General features: G+C 40.2%; 1 protein-coding gene across 1 annotated transcript; it reads right to left on the bottom strand.

Moving 5' to 3' along the window:
- Window positions 1-54: 54 nt before the first annotated feature.
- On the bottom strand, window positions 55-13,379 carry LOC135092142 (uncharacterized). Its single transcript, XM_063990397.1, has 4 exons — window positions 13,219-13,379; window positions 2,286-2,482; window positions 1,436-1,591; window positions 55-1,092 (listed from the first exon to the last, which is right to left on the bottom strand). Exons 2-4 carry the CDS (start codon window positions 2,479-2,481, stop codon window positions 926-928), a joined length of 519 nt encoding a protein of 172 aa, XP_063846467.1. The 5' UTR covers window position 2,482; window positions 13,219-13,379; the 3' UTR covers window positions 55-925.
- Between the last annotated feature and the right edge of the window lie 5,556 nt (window positions 13,380-18,935).

The raw sequence follows: 18,935 nt of genomic DNA on the forward strand, positions 1-18,935 counted from the left end.
GTCTTTGACAGCCCCCAACACCAAGCCCTTTCACAGTTTTTTTTTTTTCGTGTCTTTGTAATATGTAATGATTTTTCCACAGAAGCTGTCCACATGAAGCCAGCCTCACAGAAGCCACAGGTCACAACCTCTCAAGATAAGGTAGCTTCTGCTCCTTCACAGGTTGTACTTCCAACACCTCCTCCTAAGGTGTCTTTGGATATGCGGTCCACCAGAACCCATGGGATGATGGAGTGCAGTGCAACAAAAGATTCGGTATCCAGCAAGACATCCAAGTCATCTGACAACAGTGATGGCAGTGGCCAGCATGACAGGAGACATCATGACACGCCTTACCAAAAAAGAAACCATGATCGAGGTGACAATCTTGACCACCATGACAGGAGACACCATGACACACCTCACCGAAGAAGAAGCCATGACCAAGGTGACAGTCCCGACCACCATGACACACCTCACCGAAGAGGAAGCCATGACCAAGGTGACAGGAGACACCATGACACACCTCACCGAAGAGGAAGCCATGACCAAGGTGACAGGAGACACCATGACACACCTCACCGAAGAAGAAGCCATGACCAAGGTGACAGGAGACATCATGACACACCTTACCGAAGAAGAAGCCATGACCAAGGTGACAGTCCCAACCACCTATCTTACTATAGTGACAGTCCCGACCAGCATGACAAGAGGCACTCGTCTTTTGCAAAAGTGGAGAAAATGTCGGCGGGCAAACAACTCGCTTCTGCCCGCTAGAGTGGATGGAGCCTTATATTGCATGGCATAGTAGGTAGTTTCCCACAACCATTTTCAGTTTCTCAATTTTCTAAATATTTAACCCAACTGTCCTTTATATATATGTTTTTTTTTGTTGTTTTTTTTCACATCTTGGCCACTACGCTTGTTAATGACACTGGCCTATAGTTTAACGGATCCTCTTTACTGCCATCCCATGGGTTCTGGTGGACCGCATATCCAAAGACACCTTAGGAGGAGGTGTTGGAAGTACAACCTGTGAAGGAGCAGAAGCTACCTTATCTTGAGAGGTTGTGACCTGTGGCTTCTGTGAGGCTGGCTTCATGTGGACAGCTTCTGTGGAAAAATCATTACATATTACAAAGACACGAAAAAAAAAAAAAAAAAACTGTGAAAGGGCTTGGTGTTGGGGGCTGTCAAAGACAAATAAAAGGAGTCAGTGAATAGTCCGGGGAAACCCTTCACCTGTAAATGTTTACAGTCAGACACTTTGTAGACAAAAATGAGATTGAAGAAATTTGCTAACCAAACCACTTTGTGTTTTCCCAGCTATCCCCCACCTCTCAGTTCTCTCAGTTTGTCAATCTAATTATTAATGAACAATAGTATTGCTGTTGTATTCACTGTTATGATTTTCTTCTTTCATAAATTGTTTTCAAATATGACCAGGTATGCCTACCATGTAAGTTTTCACTGCTGACAAAGTCATCAGGCAGATTTTTCTTACAACGTTTTCTCCTTTTTCTCATGAGTAGACCTTCATCAGGATCACTGTTGCTCTCAGAACTCTCCACCGTAGATGTCAGATGGTAGGTATCGCATTCTTGAAAACTATCTGAGGGGGAAAAAAATAAATTAAAAAAAAAAAATATATATATATATATATATATATATATATATATATATATATATATATATATATATATATATATATATATATATATATATATATATATATATATATATATAGCATTGATGAAGTTTCTTGAAATACTTGGGTTATGAACAAGACGTACTCAGTACCATAACTTTATTTTGCACTAAGTTTCGCCACTCAGACTGCTGGCATCTTCAGTCTAATAGAATAAAATACATATTAAATTTACAATTACACCAAAATACTTGAAATATTATAATATAAGATTCCACACCAATACCTCTTATATTAGCCTGAAGATGCCATCAAGTCTGAGTGGCGTAACGTAGCGCAAAATAAAGTTACGGTACTGAGTACATCTTGTTCATAACCCATATATATATATATATATATATATATATATATATATATATATATATATATATATATATATATATATATATATATATATATATATATATATATATATATATTGCATACCTCGACCACTGCCCATCTCAGGCGCCAAACATTTCATTACCAGCCCTAAATTTTTGTGACATTTATCTCAATCAGGTACAGGTAAAAGGCAACAAAAATGAGCATTTCTGAGGTGAATAAACATGAAAGTGAACGTCATCCAATAACAGCAAGATAATAGTAAAACACCAACCAGAAGTGATCTTCACTTTTTTCAACATAAACTTTCTCCATGATGCAGGGTCTGGTTCTTGCTGATTATGAAGGGCATTCTCAGCATTAACTCCTTGTGGCCAAAACAAGGTTTGGTTCTCTTCTAATACCCAGCTGGATGGCACCACACCCTCTTCTTCTTTCTTACCCTCCAACCAAACTGCTCGTTTCCACATTCTAAATATAAAATATAATTAATCAATGGGCTATGTTCATGCTTTGCATATTTTGTTTCATTAATAACATCAGCAGTAAGATATTCAAGTACGAATAATACAATATTTAAAAGCTAGGCATGTTGGCAGTTTTACCTCTTCAGATAGGTATATGACAAGAATAAAAACCTAATTTCTATATTTTAAATGTAGTATAGAAACAATTACCCATGTCTCAACCTGACAAAATCCTCTTCATAAGCCGAAGAGCAGCACTCCGGGCTGTACTGGCACACAAGGCACAAGGGAGACGAAGAGGAGAGTGAAGATGCAGATGAACAGTTTTGAGATAAAGAACAATGGCCATAAGAGAGATACATAACAAATACAACTTGTGTATGAAGACTAAAATCCTGCAGATCTGAAACGTTTTGCTTAACTTCTCTTTAGTAAACACATATCAGTCATGAGAATACACCATGTACAACTGCCCACCTAACTGGAAATGTCATGTACAACTGGTACTAAAACAACACCATCTTTGTATGGCAATTTTATCACCTTTCTATGCAGCTGCTCTAAGTGAATTACTTTCTTTTTTAAATTACTCTTATTTTTCATAAACACAATGTTAATGAGTTTAGAATTGCATGGTTCAGTAAAAAAATTTTCAGTTCGGCTTTGACGAAGAACATCACATTCATAGTAGACATCATTTTTTAGTTTCCTAAGGAACACAAAATCTTCATTTTTTAACATGAAACAATTATTTTTGTATTTTGTAGATATATATATTCTGTGATTAGCTACTGTCACTTTTGATTCATTAAACATTTTCTTTTCTGCAAGTCTTTTGAAAACTTGAGAAACTGGATTGTTTGATGACCTCACTAACTGCTTTATTTTGTGAAGTTCATTCTCGTATGGGAAAGCACAAATGTCATTAAGGGAACACTGGTAATTCTCTACATCATCTACCAAGTGAAGAAGATTATGAACATTATATACAATAAAACTTTGACCATATATATCTCGACACTGTTGTACAAAACACTTAAGTAATTCTCTTGCATATGGTAAGTAAGAATTTCGTATTTCATCATTGGAATTCAATAAAACTGATAAGGACACAGTAAGGAAAAGACTGTTTTTGTATATAATATCAGGAACAACATCTTTCAGGACAACAATACTTGTGTATAATATATACTGTCTAAATTCGGTGGCCTTCCAGCGATCAATTACAGCTAGTGATCGTGGCTGTCTAGCAAATTCACTTGGTAGTTTGTTGGAAAGACTCTCTAAAGAAGAAGAAATTAAACTTATTTGAAGCTGAGAGAGTTTGCATTTCTTAGAACCTCTTATGAGGAAAAGTAGCATTCTTCTGGTAACACCAAGGCAAATCATATGCATGTAATCCAGTGGAAACCCTTTCACGCAAGATATTCCATACTGAATCAAAGGACTTTTTCCTAACTGATGAGAATCCCTGTACTGTTCCTGATTGAATTTCTCATCAGATCTTTCATTACAGGGTTGTGCAGAGTCTAATACAAGAACATGTGATTGCCAGGTTCCTTTAATTTCACATCTCTCACATGAGTAATACCCATTGTGCCCTTTTATGCATTTGATAAATGAGCGTGCAGGTGCATCACAAATAAATGCAACTATTCTTACTGCCAGTCTTTTCCCTTCAAAAACTAAACCATTTTCAGAAAGTTGCTTATATTCTTGAAGAAAATCTTCCAAAAAACTGTCAATAGAATCTGGTTTAGTCTTTCCACAATACAGAGCAACTAATGCTGGCTTAAAGCAGCTGAACTTTATCAGTATAGGCCAGAACTGTTCATTGCTTGATTTATGTAAAGGAATACCATCTATGTTTACACTGAGTTTAACCGAATCATTTTCTTTTACAAATGCTGGATGAGTCTTCAATATATTTTGCAAACATGAACCAATCCCAAAATAATAATAGTGTCCTCCACATTTTTCTAATACCTCTACATACCTTGGAGTTTCCATCAAAGTGCGTGAATCTTTAGGTAGATTATGCCCATTATTCCTCAACAGCTCCAATAATTCATTTGCTGCCTGGCGTGTAATGTTATTTTTTGATGCCCATAAAGCTAATCCTTCTTCAAGTGCCAAATCAGATATATGGTGGTGACTCTCATCATCTGTGCTTAATTCTTCTGGTGCAGTTACTATCAAGGGGGATAAGGATGTACTTTCACAACTGTCCTGGTCAGAAAAGCTTAAAGATGGGTCAGAGTTATTATGGTAAAGTTTGGGAATTTTGGTGTTTTGATGAACCCAGTCAGCTTCCTCTTCACTACTACTAACCAACAGTTCCTTGAGCTCACGTTGTATCTGCCTGTATCTTTTATGGTAAGACATAATTAATTGAGAAGAGACTGTGATCAAAAGTCAGGGAAAAATAGGAGAGTTAGAGTAGTGGTTTAGTACTCTGAAAGATAACAAATGAAATATATTAGTTTAGAGTACACAAAAACAAATTAAAGTAGTTCTGCAGTTTACACAAAACACAGAGTAGCTTAAAGATTACATACTACAACACAAACGAGCTCAATGATTACACACAACACAAAGTAGCAAAAAATTGCCTTCTGAAGAGAGTTTCAGTATGACAGTGATATAGGTGATCAGTCAGACTTTAAAGGTCCGTAAAGTAAATTTGAAGCAGTACATCATGCATAGATAGAACATTCAATAAGACATTATATATACATACTCACTTTAAGTTGTCTCAACAGAGGGAAAGAATTAATGGATGGAGTAGCTACCACCAGTTACAAGTTGAGGTTGATCCAGCCCATACAGTAGCAGGATACGCTCTTCCTGAAATTAATTGTTACTAATGGTCTGTCTGTGCAAATTTCACATCACATCCTAGTAAAATTAATTTCCTAAGTTTGAAAACATTCTATCTGACCTCTTCAAAACTAGTTACTATTCAGTAACTGATAATTTACAGACAAAAGTGGTTTTACCACTACACACATGAAAACTACTGCAGCTATATTAACAGGCTTAGTATGCATATGGGGAAGTAGAAATAATACCAGTGATGTTTCTGGCAGAAATGCCATAAAGAAATTGCAAACACTGCATTTTTAGCATAATGCATCCCAGTTAAAGAAAAATACATAGCTATATACATTTTCGTTGTCACTAAATTCATAACAGTATATCATGTTAGTAGTACTATAAGGTGTATTTCTGTATTTTATTATTAATAACGCATCATAGATCACTAATAACCACACAAGTGAGAAGTGAAGGGATCAAAACCCTCATGGTAATTGTGCCGAGTTCTCTCCCGACGTATTTACTGGTTTGTTTTTCTAACCGATCGGGCACAAGCCTTCACACACCCGTAAAACAGAAACAGAAAGTGGGGAGAAGTGCCACCTAGGTACCCTCTAACATAAAGTGAAATACCTTTCGCCTTATTGTGCCGCTTCTGCGTCTGCCATGCTTCATTGATTCTGTTTTTGCCAGCACCAGCAAACTTGGGGACCTGGCAGGAAAGTGAGGTTTTAGGGTGTGGGAAGCCAAAAAGGGCAAATTTGGCAAGACTCAAAAAGTCTATGGTAAATAAAAAAAAAAAAAAATTTTAAAGGCTCCCCAAAAGGAAAACCATCATCTATGGAAGTTTCCCAATAATGTAGTGCCTCCGTGGTGCAGTGGTCAGCATGCCTGGCTACAAATCTGCGGGCCCAGTTTTCGGGTTCGATCCCGGCCTGGGCAGTCGGTGTACAGCCCACCCAGCTGTTCATCCATCCCTTTCGGGTTGGTCGATAAACGGGTACCTGGGGAAACCTGGGGAAGGTAAACTGTGGAAACCCGGATGTCATTCCCTGCAGCCATGTGTCCCGAGATAACGGGTTCTTACCCACCACAGGCTCCAAGGGCTAATGGGATGGAGATGAGTGCCGCAGCCACGCGCAGCCACTGCGAATGCACCCACTTTACCTTTTTTTTTACTTAACGTTGCCTATTCTAACATCTTGGAGTACTCTATTTCGTAATTACGGTTACATTCTACTTTAGCTATATCACAACATTACCATGCATTACATGTACTTGGTGATGGTAGGTTAAGGCAAGGTATCAGTTAATGTTACGTTAAGTTTAACTTGAGAGTCCCTAGGTTACGCACCAAAATGACTCAGTTAGGTCAAGTTAAACCCAAGTCCTTAAGTTGCATGGCCAAACGACTATCGGTTAGGTTAGGTAGAGGGGGGACGAGGGGGCATGAAGCCACCAAATGGTAGGGGGTCGAGGGGGCGCAGTACCCCAGATAGGCAAGGGGGTTCGGGGGGAAGGGGGCGTAGCTCCGGATATGTTTTGAATTCCATGTTTACTTTACAAAACAAAAGTAGGGGGGGTCGATGGGAGCGCAGCCCCCCAATAGGTAGGGTGGATCGAGGGGGGCACAGCCCCTCCGTTAGGTAGGGTGGGTCGCTGGGAGCGCAGTCCCCTCATGGGGTACTCTAGGCTCATAGCGTTGCCACCATTGTATGATCGAGGATTTTCCCTAGATAGGGATTTTCCTTGTTTGGGGAATTTCTCTAAAAATGTTATAGTTTTCACAGTAGACTTTTTGGGTCTTGCCAAATTTGCCCTATGTGGCTTCCTCCACCCTAAAACTCCGCCTTCCCGCCACGTCTTAAAGTTTGTTGGTGCTGGGAAAACGAGGAAAAAAACAAACCAGTAATAACGCCGAGAAAGGACTCTACACTTTTACCCATAATGACTACTTGAACAAGGAAGGGGGTGGCAAACCCTTCCTTCCATTTTGGCAGGTAATTTCTGGAAAGGTTAGGTTAGGTTAGCTTAGGAAATCTTGGGTTTGGTTAGTGAACAATAATTAAGGCAATCATCTAAACTTTGTATATACTTGGCCTAAAATATTTTGCAGAATTATTATAGCAGAGGTCAGATTAGGATTTTCGGGTTGAAACTTTAGTGCCCTCTAAGGGGTGTGATGTTCCCTTGTGGCAGACGATAATTACAAATCCTATCACTGGATTAAGAGAAATACAAATACTGACACTTTTATGATTTTTAATAAATAATGGAATAATCCGAAATAATAATAATAAAAAGAAAGCAATTCAGAAATACAAAATAAATGGTAGCGTATTCTTCAATTACATAAAAACTACGATGGAGATATTTTCGCGACTACTGAGTTGTGGGGGAGACCAGAGAATAAATAAATGAATAACAAATATATACCCAAAAAGTATGTATAGACCTGAGGACAGTCTCACACGGTGATCTCGAACCAGGTGGTTTCACTAGTCCCGTGGAGAAAACCAACAAAAAAGAACGAAAAAATGCGAATATCTATCCACTCAGAAATAGTTTATCAACAGGAATATCTGAGGGGAATCCAAGAGGGTCTGAGGAGAATCCGAGAGAGACTGGCTTTAGTAAAATTATTGTTAAATAAACACTTACTTAATATTACAGGAATGGAGGGGGAGATTATCAGACCGCATGCTCACCTGAGGAGAATCCGAGAGAGACTGGCTTTGCTTGTGAGGGAATCGGCGGGAAACTAAGGATAAAGGTTTCCAATGGGGAAATTTATTAAGTTATAATTTTGTTTTTAGTAGGGGGGGAGCGACTAGGTTGTGAGTTCAGGGATGAAAAATATGAATAATTAAGTTACTGTTTACTTTATAGTTGTTACTTTAAGAAGTTTAATTCAATGGACTTTTGAAATCAATTGGGGAATTAGTCAAAGTCTGGTATCTCTTCCCGGCTTGCGTAGCAACAGTGGTAACAAGGCAGGCGAAGCAGAGATTTATCAGATTCGTCAACCTCATTGGCGCGGCGTAATTATCTGGGATTTGTTTGAGCTGGTTTAAGACCTTACCATTATAGAACTAATTTTATCGTATTAAGGGCTCCCCATTCTCTGGGATTAGGTGAAAAATTCGCCTCTATAACCTGGCCAAGCAGGAGAAATTACGTTTATTCACGGGGTAAATTTGTTATAGAAGTGGTCAACACAGTGACGCTGAGAGAGGGGGGGGAAAGCAAGGACAAAAGGACACTGAGGAGAGGAGGGGAAGGGGGGGGGGGGTTAGTCACATGGTACTGAGATTCTGGTCACCCCCGCACATTACATGGGCCTTAGCCTAGGAAAAAAAATAGAAATATACATAATTAATTTCCCAGCACTACACGAGCCTTTCATCCGTTCTAGAATTTTTCACCTCTCTCTTTTCTCCTTACCAAAAAAAAATAAAATAACATAACACCTTCACATCCGAGTAATTAGAAACTCCCCTCACCACCACATAACCAAGCCAGGCTGACGAACTGCACGTGATCTCTGTCGGGAAATAACTCTGACATTCTCTCCCATACAATGGCTTGTGGGCCATATCACCACAATGTCCCTTGGAGACATAACTCGGCTCTTTCTCTCATCTCAAGGAAAAAGAAAAGAAATTCCACCCCAACCAGCCTCTTGACCTCCTGTGGTGTGAGGACTTAACCTTAAGTCACTCCGTCACTCTCTGAAACGAGATTCGGCCACCCCAGTACTCGGTTCCTTCCACTCGGACAGTCATTTACTCATCCACATATTCACTCATACCACGAGATACTATAGATGATTACGCGAAGCGCTCGCCACGTCCTGAAGTAATCCACCACAGAATGGCCCGAACGGATTGTCGAGTGCAGTAGTAGTCTGCGAATTAAAGTGGTTCCTTATTCCTTCTCAAATTCTTACATCACCTCTCACATAGTACCCATACCCGTCATACCACGATTCATTACAACCAGTCCAGCCAGACCATGCAAAAGTAAGGGGGGGGACTCTATTTACCCCAAGCACTCTGCTCTTTTCTATACCGTCTTTCCAGCGACATTAACATTCCTCAATATAGCGTCTGGGACGGTTACGCACTCTAGGCGGTAACACTTCAGTTTCTATATCAGGTTGGAACACTGTGTCTTGAGCTGCAACTACGTACTCTTCCTCACTGTGAAACTGTTTGATCTTTTCTGCCGCTCTTTGCACCATCTTTCCCGAGAAAGGGTCTTTCACCACATAACCACCGCCTCCTCTTAAAACTTCCACCACCTTATATGGGCCGTCCCAACGAACACACAGTTTCTTACACACTCCTGACTCTGTAGTTTCTCGCTTCACCCACACCAACGCCCCAATGTCTACCTTCTGCTCCTTGCGTTTCCTGTTGGCCGCATTACGGTATTTCCGAGTCATTTTCTCGTGTGTTTCCCGGATCAGCCGGCGGACCACATCCACGTCTTGCTCGTCACCATCAACTGCGGGTAGCCTGGCACCCACCACTCGGGGCGCATGCCGGGAGAAAAACGCGAAGAAAGGTTGTTGGGCGATACTGGTATGGACGGCGGCATTCATAGTGGCCTGACACGCAGGGAGTAGGCGAGGCCACCGTAGCGGGTAACCTCGGCACATGGAAGCCAAGATGGATTTGAGCGTGCAATGGAGTCGTTCGGTGATGGCGTTCCCTTGAGGGTGGTAGGGAGTGGTGTAACAGAGGGTGATGAGGTGTTGCTGGCAGAATTGTTGGAAGATCTGGGAGGTGAACTCGCCCCCGTTGTCCAGGACGATGGAGTGAGGAGTCCCGAAGTCGGTAATGTAGTGCTGCAGCGCCTCTACAATTCCCTCTGATAGTTTGTTTTTGAGTGGATAGAACTTCACAAATCGGCTAAAGTGATCTACGATAGTCAACACATATCGGTAGCCACCACTGCCTGCAATCATATCCGTCAGGTCTATACCTATCCTATCTAAGGGCTTCTCTACTGAAGGTAATTCCTGATAAGGCTGCTGTAACCCTGGAGAGGTTTTAAATCTTTGACAGGTAAGGCAATTCTTTACGTACTGGGTTACGCCAAACTTGAGATTACACCAGTAAAACAATTCTTCGGCCTTTTTAATTGTCTTTTTCTGACCCAGGTGGCCAGAAGCTCATGTGCATGTTTTGTCATTACTCAAGAAAAAAAAAATCATAGTTCATTACTATTTCTCCTCCTCTGGTTTTCCTCTTAATCATTGTTATTCATTACTCCTCCTCCACCTCCTTTCTCCTTGCATTATTACTTATTACTCCTATCCTCCTTCTTTCTCCTTCCTATACACAAAGACTCCTGCTCCTCCTCCTCCTCCATTCTCCTTGCATTATTACTTATTACTCCTATCCTCCTTCTTTCTCCTTCCTATACACAAAGACTCCTGCTCCTCCTCCTCCTCCATCCTGAACGTTCTGTGTCTCTCCAATCATCACCTGCTCACCACCATGCACGTGCACGCCCTCCTTTGAATGTCTCGCTTGGCATCATCATCACCTTCAACATTTACACTTATTTCCAGTCTCCACCTCTTTCGGTTAGTCGCGAAATAAATGCCACCGCTGCTCACCAGTTTAGTGCCCTCTAAGGGGTGTGATGTTCCCTTGTGGCACACGATAATTACAAATCCTATCACTGGATTAAGAGAAATACAAATACTGACACTTTTATGATTTTTAATAAATAATGGAATAATCCGAAATAATAATAATAAAAAGAAAGCAATTCAGAAATACAAAATAAATGGTAGCGTATTCTTCAATTACATAAAAACTACGATGGAGATATTTTCGCGACTACTGAGTTGTGGGGGAGACCAGAGAATAAATAAATGAATAACAAATATATACCCAAAAAGTATGTATAGACCTGAGGACAGTCTCACACGGTGATCTCGAACCAGGTGGTTTCACTAGTCCCGTGGAGAAAACCAACAAAAAAGAACGAAAAAATGCGAATATCTATCCACTCAGAAATAGTTTATCAACAGGAATATCTGAGGGGAATCCAAGAGGGTCTGAGGAGAATCCGAGAGAGACTGGCTTTAGTAAAATTATTGTTAAATAAACACTTACTTAATATTACAGGAATGGAGGGGGAGATTATCAGACCGCATGCTCACCTGAGGAGAATCCGAGAGAGACTGGCTTTGCTTGTGAGGGAATCGGCGGGAAACTAAGGATAAAGGTTTCCAATGGGGAAATTTATTAAGTTATAATTTTGTTTTTAGTAGGGGGGGAGCGACTAGGTTGTGAGTTCAGGGATGAAAAATATGAATAATTAAGTTACTGTTTACTTTATAGTTGCTACTTTAAGAAGTTTAATTCAATGGACTTTTGAAATCAATTGGGGAATTAGTCAAAGTCTGGTATCTTTTCCCGGCTTGCGTAGCAACAGTGGTAACAAGGCAGGCGAAGCAGAGAAGATTTATCAGATTCGTCAACCTCATTGGCGCGGCGTAATTATCTGGGATTTGTTTGAGCTGGTTTAAGACCTTACCATTATAGAACTAATTTTATCGTATTAAGGGCTCCCCATTCTCTGGGATTAGGTGAAAAATTCGCCTCTATAACCTGGCCAAGCAGGAGAAATTACGTTTATTCACGGGGTAAATTTGTTATAGAAGTGGTCAACACAGTGACGCTGAGAGAGGGGGGGGAAAGCAAGGACAAAAGGACACTGAGGAGAGGAGGGGAAGGGGGGGGGGGGTTAGTCACATGGTACTGAGATTCTGGTCACCCCCGCACATTACATGGGCCTTAGCCTAGGAAAAAAAATAGAAATATACATAATTAATTTCCCAGCACTACAAAACTACTTTCTTTTTATAGATTTCGATGTGCTATTTATAAATTGGCAATTTTTTGGTTCGTAAAAAAAATACTTGCCCCTCACCACCACCCCAATACTTCGAATCAGGTTAGGTTAGTGGGTTAGGTTTGGTTTGGTTTGGTTAGGTTATTTTAGGTTAGGTTAGGTGGGGAAATGAAAAAAAAATTGCCTTCGCCCTGTAATTTAGGTTAAGTTAGGTAGGATAGGTTATTTTAGAATGTTTTAGATTAGGATTCATTAGTTTTAGTGGTAATATTTTACTTTAGCTACACCAAAAGATTACCTTACCTACGGCCTTGTTTGCCTTACTGGAGTCTTACATTATGGTTAAGGTTTCTATAAGTGTCCCCGCCGGGTCTCTATCCCCATTACAAGGTAAGATATTGCATTAATTGAATTAATATTTATCTTACTTTACGGGGTTCTCGAGTGTAGAGGTGTTAGACCTGTTTAATAAATGGGTGTCTTAATGACAAAAGATCTTCGGCCATGTATTCAAATATAAATAAGCGTTGTTCATTACCCCAAAACCGTGGCAAGACGGCCAGGTAGGCGAGTGATATGTGGCGTTAGGTTATGTGCACCCGACTATCCCTTGATGTTTGTACATACTTTGGGTGTATAGCACACTTTCCAGCCATTTCTTCAGTTTATAGTCCTCTGTTCTTTTAAAAAATTTCCGGGCTGGCGTGCTAGCCATTGTGGGGTTCCCTCAGGAGCCCAACCAGGTAAGAACCACTCCACTCAGGCCCCACCCCACTCCACTCCACCCCGGTAGGGTCATCTCTGGATAAGAGGTGACGAGCACACCTATCACTACCGTAGGGCAGACAGGCGTCTTCTCGCACAGCCGCTGCAACAAACATAGCCCCTAGAGCAGATGAAGAAACACTCTAGGACTAGATTCACTGCCGCCTAAAAATTCTTGTCCAACACTCTCTCCAATCACGCTCTCCCTTTCCTTGTACACTCCACTGACATCCTACACTTTGCCCACAGGTAATCCTCACACTTGAATACATCACTACATACCTGCTATTTGCTAGCACAGCCACGAAAGGCTCCAAAACAGCCTGAGACTTCCTGAACTGTCCCTGTCTTTCCCACAGTTTTCGCGCCAACGGCCGAGGCTGGCAGCCTGGCACGTACAAGGCAGACCATCCGAGCAGCGCGTTGCGCAAACTCCCTCGCCCTATTATTTTAGCTTACTATGGTGATAATTCCTTAATATATTCCAACAATGCTACCCTGAAATCTATTTCATAATACATAATATGATTACTTTGTGGTTTGCCAGCATTTACGGACAACAATAGAGAAAAATTCAAATTAAAATTAAAATAATTTATTGATGTAAAGAAAATAAATACATCAGAGAGAGAGAGAGAGAGAGAGAGAGAGAGAGAGAGAGAGAGAGAGAGAGAAAGAGATGAATACTCAATTTAATCTCCGTGTTTCAGTGACTGCATGGTGCATTGCCTGGCGGCCGGGTAGACTATTTGATTTAGCGGGCAGCTCAAAATTTTGTAGCCTATATATATGTATGAAGGTTGCGAATATATGGATTATCATTAGTAGGCTACAGATGAAATATAACAACTAAAATTAATCAAGGTGGATGTATAATGTTCTGGACTGACCTTATTTTTACTATTTTATTTTAAATTTAATGTTAACAAAAGCATATAATTAACGCCCAGAATGCCATTTTTAGTAATGTATTATCACGTGAATTCAAGTACCAGATTTATGCGTGTATAAAATTACTAAAGAAATCACGTGATTTCTTTTTCCAGTTATTCACGTGAATCTGGTAACCAGTTATCCATGTGGAAAAGACGTGGAAATTTAGTGAATACTTGCGTACTCAAGATTTCACCAGAAATCCATGAATAATCCACATCGAATTCACGTGCCGTGCCCATTGGGTGTTTATCTGTGCATCTCTCTCTCTCTCTCTCTCTCTCTCTCTCTCTCTCTCTCTCTCTCTCTCTCTCTCTCTCTCTATATATATATATATATATATATATATATATATATATATATATATATATAGATAGATAGATAGATAGATAGATAGATAGATAGACAAATAGATAGATAGATAGATAAATAGATGGATAGAGAGAGAGATAACCTATATATATATATATATATATATATATATATATATATATATATATATATATATATATATATATATATACAGTGGAGGAAAAAATTGGCTGGCCGGGTCGGTATTTCCTACCTTCATAATAACCGTGCAAATTTTCGCTGCCTCTCCAACCCCCAAGATGGTTCACAAAGTTAAGAACAACATAACAATAAAACCATGTAATACTCACAAACATCTGGCTAGTTATTTGAGGAAAAACCAGTCCTCCTGATCTTGCTTAGACGTATTGGAACTGAGTCGGCCAGATGCTGAAGAGCAGAGGCGGGAATCTTTTCCCAAGCGGCACACAACTCAACCTCTAATTTCTCTACCATAGAGGTGTCTCTTTCCCTCAGCTTCCTTTTCAAAATACTCCACAAGTTCTCTATATGGTTTAGGTCTGGACTGTTGCTTGGCCAGTCAGGAATATACTCAGCCTCATTATCCTGAAGCCTGTTTTTTGATGGAGTGTGCTCTGTGTGCTGGGGCCCCGTCATGCTGGAGAATCTCAGCACCACTATTAGCAAAACACTCTCCCAAATGTTCTTCCAAGATGTTAAAATAAACTTGCTGGTTTGCCATGACATTCTTCTGAAGCACCACTAATGGCCCCTTACCCCCATACCCGAAAGCATCCCATACCATAAAGGATGGAGGATGTTTTACTGTGAAGGCGGAAAACTTGGGGTCATCCCTGTTGACATCCTTCCTCATCCACACCCTCTTTCCCTTTGTGTCACTCACTATGAATAAAGATTCGTCAGTCCAAAGGACGCTGCTCCACTTTTCTAATGGCCACTCCAAATATCTCTTAGCAAATACCTTACGAGTTTTCCTTTGGTGTTCATTTAAAGCAGGTTATCGACGTGCCGCCACTTTTTTTGTAACTGAGTCGCTTGTGGAGCACGCCAGACACAGTTCTAACGGTCACATCACCAAGTAGCTGAGGTTTTTCCTCCATAAGTTTCCTTGCCGTAAGGGTGGGAGTGACACCCATGCACCACTTCAGAACTCTGAGCGAAGTTTCATTAATTTTCGTTGGTCTCCCAGTACTCTTAGCAGGAGTAGGTACACAAGCACTGGAGGATGCTCTGGAACTTAGCAACCAAGCGGCGAAACTTCGTTCACTCACACCGGTTTCTTTAACTATATCCTTCGTTTGAATGCCTAATTTGTGGCACTGAATCACACTGACCCTTGTATCCTAATCAAGGGGCTTCCCATTCATGAGGTATGAATGTCACACACGATAATGCAAGGTAGACATGAATAATTGCTAGGCACGCGGGAGAACAGCAGCGGTCAAACAATACATTCTCAGTGCTGTCTTGATTGATACTGAGACACGATGTCTATTGCAACTAATGAGTGAGTTATGGGGTAAGGTTACTATATAGTCAATTACTTGCCGGGCATTTTTTCTCAAGTGAAAAAAAAAATGATGGTGCCAAATAAAGAAATAAAGGCTGGCTGGCCTCCTACCCTGCCAGCCTTTTTTTCCTCCACGAACAAAATTTTGAATACATTATTGCTTCGGTTGCTGTACCATAATTCGGTTTTAGAATAAAGTTACTTGATTTCAAATATTAAAAGGCATAGCAAAAGCTGCCGTTTATTAGTAATTTACATATTTTTTGAAAATATTTACTTCATTTATATATATCTGGAGGAGAGACAGAGTGTAAGACATTAATTCAGTCTTTGAATTAAGGTAAATATGATCACGTTGTAAAGCCTTGATGTAAACAATTTTCGGCGCTCAAGAATTATCCTGACCCACCTGTGGCTCTTGATGATCCCAAACACCATCACTACTGCACAACTGCATTTTTCCAGTAGCTTTTCCTAGCAGCAAGATGTCACTTAGGCGGTAAGAGGGTTGCTCCTTTCTGTGTTCGGCAATGGCTGGCAATACAGCCGCAACATTCTAGCGGCTAAACCGGCTGGGTGCTCTCATTTCACACGTGGGAGGAGCCGCCGGAGCATGAAGACGTAAACTGTAGCCGCACCGGCTGGGCATCAATTGGCTCTCAGGTGATCTGTTTTACTGATCACACCCATCATCGTAGGGTCGAGGAAAGGCAGTTCTCCCTGACACGTTTATTGATGAGGTAGGCATGACCGTAAGAACTGCGAACAAGTTCTCGGTCTCAATTTCTTACAAAATAACATTATACACGGATATTAAACACTTTCAACATATTACAATATTCATTAACAATACATGCAATTGACTTGGCACTATGACAATCAGTTTTTACTACAAAATTAAAGTATTTACCTCGGTCACCATCCTGCCCGTCTTTGTCTGAGCGCGACTTGGCCGTGAGTGATGCCCGCAGGCCACTAGCAGGTTAACCCCACACTACCAACAAGTGAGCATTGGCTTCGGTGCTTAATATAGCATTGAATACTGATACTTACACATATTACACATTTTCATGCAAATAGAAAACTATTGAACATTTCACTTATAAATGCCGAGGAATAATGACGTGAGGTACATACGCTTTACTTACAGTAACATAAACAAACTAACAAGATGCCTTTCTTCAATAATCATCTTGAGTCAGAATCATCCTCCATTGACTATGATCTGGAAACAGTGGTTGTTCTTTTGTGTTACATGAAGAAGAAACGTAAGAGGAAATGTTTGTGTATGCGCTTGTGGCTAAAAAGACGGGAAACAAGGAGTATGTACCACTCTTCTGCCCGAGCTTAGCCTGGAAGACTTGTAGACCATGAGACAATGGATATGCCTTCCCATGAGCTGCTACAGCATGTGACTCCACTTATACAAAAGGAGGATACACATATGAGGGATGCAGTGACACCTGGCGAACGCCTTACACTAACACTGCGGTACTTAGCATCAGGTAAGTAACATCTGTCATTTGTCTAAGTCATTGGTTCTTAACCAGGGGTGCGAGGATGCCTATGGATAATTAAAGCAAAATATAGTTTTATATATATGCGTTATTTTCTTCAGCAAAAAATAATAATAATTCTTTTTGCTACAACAGTGTTCGGTAAGCTTTGTGAATGAATGAAGATTAATTAAAAGGTAAAAAAAAAAAAGCGGTTTTGTAATTATATTAATACACAGCACATCAGCTTTGAATTTTAGCTTTTTTTTTCCAGCAATTCAGGGGATGCAAGAAGTGGCTGCTGATTTGAAAGCATACAATGCATACATTGCATGCATTGAAAAAGGTTAAGAACCACTGGTCTAGGTTCATAACCACTAAAAATAGTAGGCCACTTGGTAAATTTGCAGTTTCACCCAATATCCCCAGTCTCTACCCACACCCCCCCCCCCAACCCCTCCAGCAAGCTTGGGGGCCTGTGGGGAACCAGTTTTTTTTTTTTTTTTTTTTTTTTTTGGCGGGGGGGCACATACGAGTGATATATAGACTTTGAAAATGTAGGGGAATTTCCCTAGAAGTCAAGGAAATTTCCTAATGCAGCAAACCAAAAACCTATTATAACCAGGGGGCTGTGCCCCCCTTGAAATCCCACCATTAGTATATTCAAACAACCAGAAAGCTAAGGTAACCTAACCTAACCTTACCTAACCTTACCTAACCTTACCTATCCTAACCTATCCTATCCTAACCTAACCTTACCTTACCTAACCTTACTTATCCTAACCTAACCTAACCTAACATATCCTAACCTAACCTTACCTAACTTTACCTATCCTAACCTAACCTATCCTAACCTAACCCATCCTACCTAACCTATCCTAACCTAACCTAAACCTTACTTAACCTAACCTAACCTAACCTATTCAAACGTAACCTTATTATTCGTTTGCGAAAAGGTAATATGGGGTTAGAAATGCTTCTAGCAGTGTGATCTAGACCGTGAGACCCTTCATACTTACATGCGGTTTATTGGGGGAAACTGTAATTATACCGGGGACTTATTAGGGACCGCCTTCATAATAAATTCATCCCACTAATAAATTTGTTCCAGACCCCTATTGAATGTAATAGTATAGGTTAGCCTAACCTACCCTAACCTAAACTAAACTAAACTAAACTAAACTAAACCAAACTAACCTAACCTAACAATTTTATGGAGATGTTAAGGGCTTTGATTGGTAGTAATTTAACAAACCAAACCTAAACCAACTAAGTTGAGGGGTTGCGCCCCCCTGGACCCCTCCTCAGGAATTGCAATATAACCTAACCTAACCTAACTGTTTTAACTGTTGACAGTAAGATTAAATTTAATCGAGTTAAATCATTTTCTTATGTTGTGCCCATAAAATAGTATATTACTTACCTAATTAGGTTAGGTTAATGTAAAGTTAGGTTATTAAATGGTGGAAAAGTTTTGGAGAAAACTTTTCCTATTGCCCCAGCAATTAAATAACGTAACCTAACCAAACTTAAACTAAACTTACCTGACCAAACCTAAACAGACAATTCTGTTGTGTGTACTTATTAGGAGTCATACTTTAAGTTAAGTTCCTTCTTTCTTTCAGGAGAAACACAGTCATCATTGGCCTGCCAGTTCCAGATCAATCCATCCCTTGATAACACAGATCATCCCAGAAGCTTCCCATGCTATCTATCATGTGTTGAGG

The sequence above is a fragment of the Scylla paramamosain genome, chromosome 39 (genome assembly GCF_035594125.1).
Source record: "Scylla paramamosain isolate STU-SP2022 chromosome 39, ASM3559412v1, whole genome shotgun sequence".
Taxonomy (NCBI): Eukaryota; Metazoa; Arthropoda; class Malacostraca; order Decapoda; family Portunidae; genus Scylla; species Scylla paramamosain.

Bases quoted from the DNA above. Each gene is read 5' to 3' on its own strand.
- LOC135092142 (XM_063990397.1), bottom strand. From the start codon at position 2,481: ATGTGGAAACGAGCAGTTTGGTTGGAGGGTAAGAAAGAAGAAGAGGGT. The intron at 1,592-2,285 runs GTTGGTGTTTTA...TTTCCCCCTCAG, and splicing joins AAAAGTGAAGATCACTTCTG to ATAGTTTTCAAGAATGCGAT. The intron at 1,093-1,435 runs GTAGGCATACCT...ATTTTTCCACAG, and splicing joins CAGCAGTGAAAACTTACATG to AAGCTGTCCACATGAAGCCA.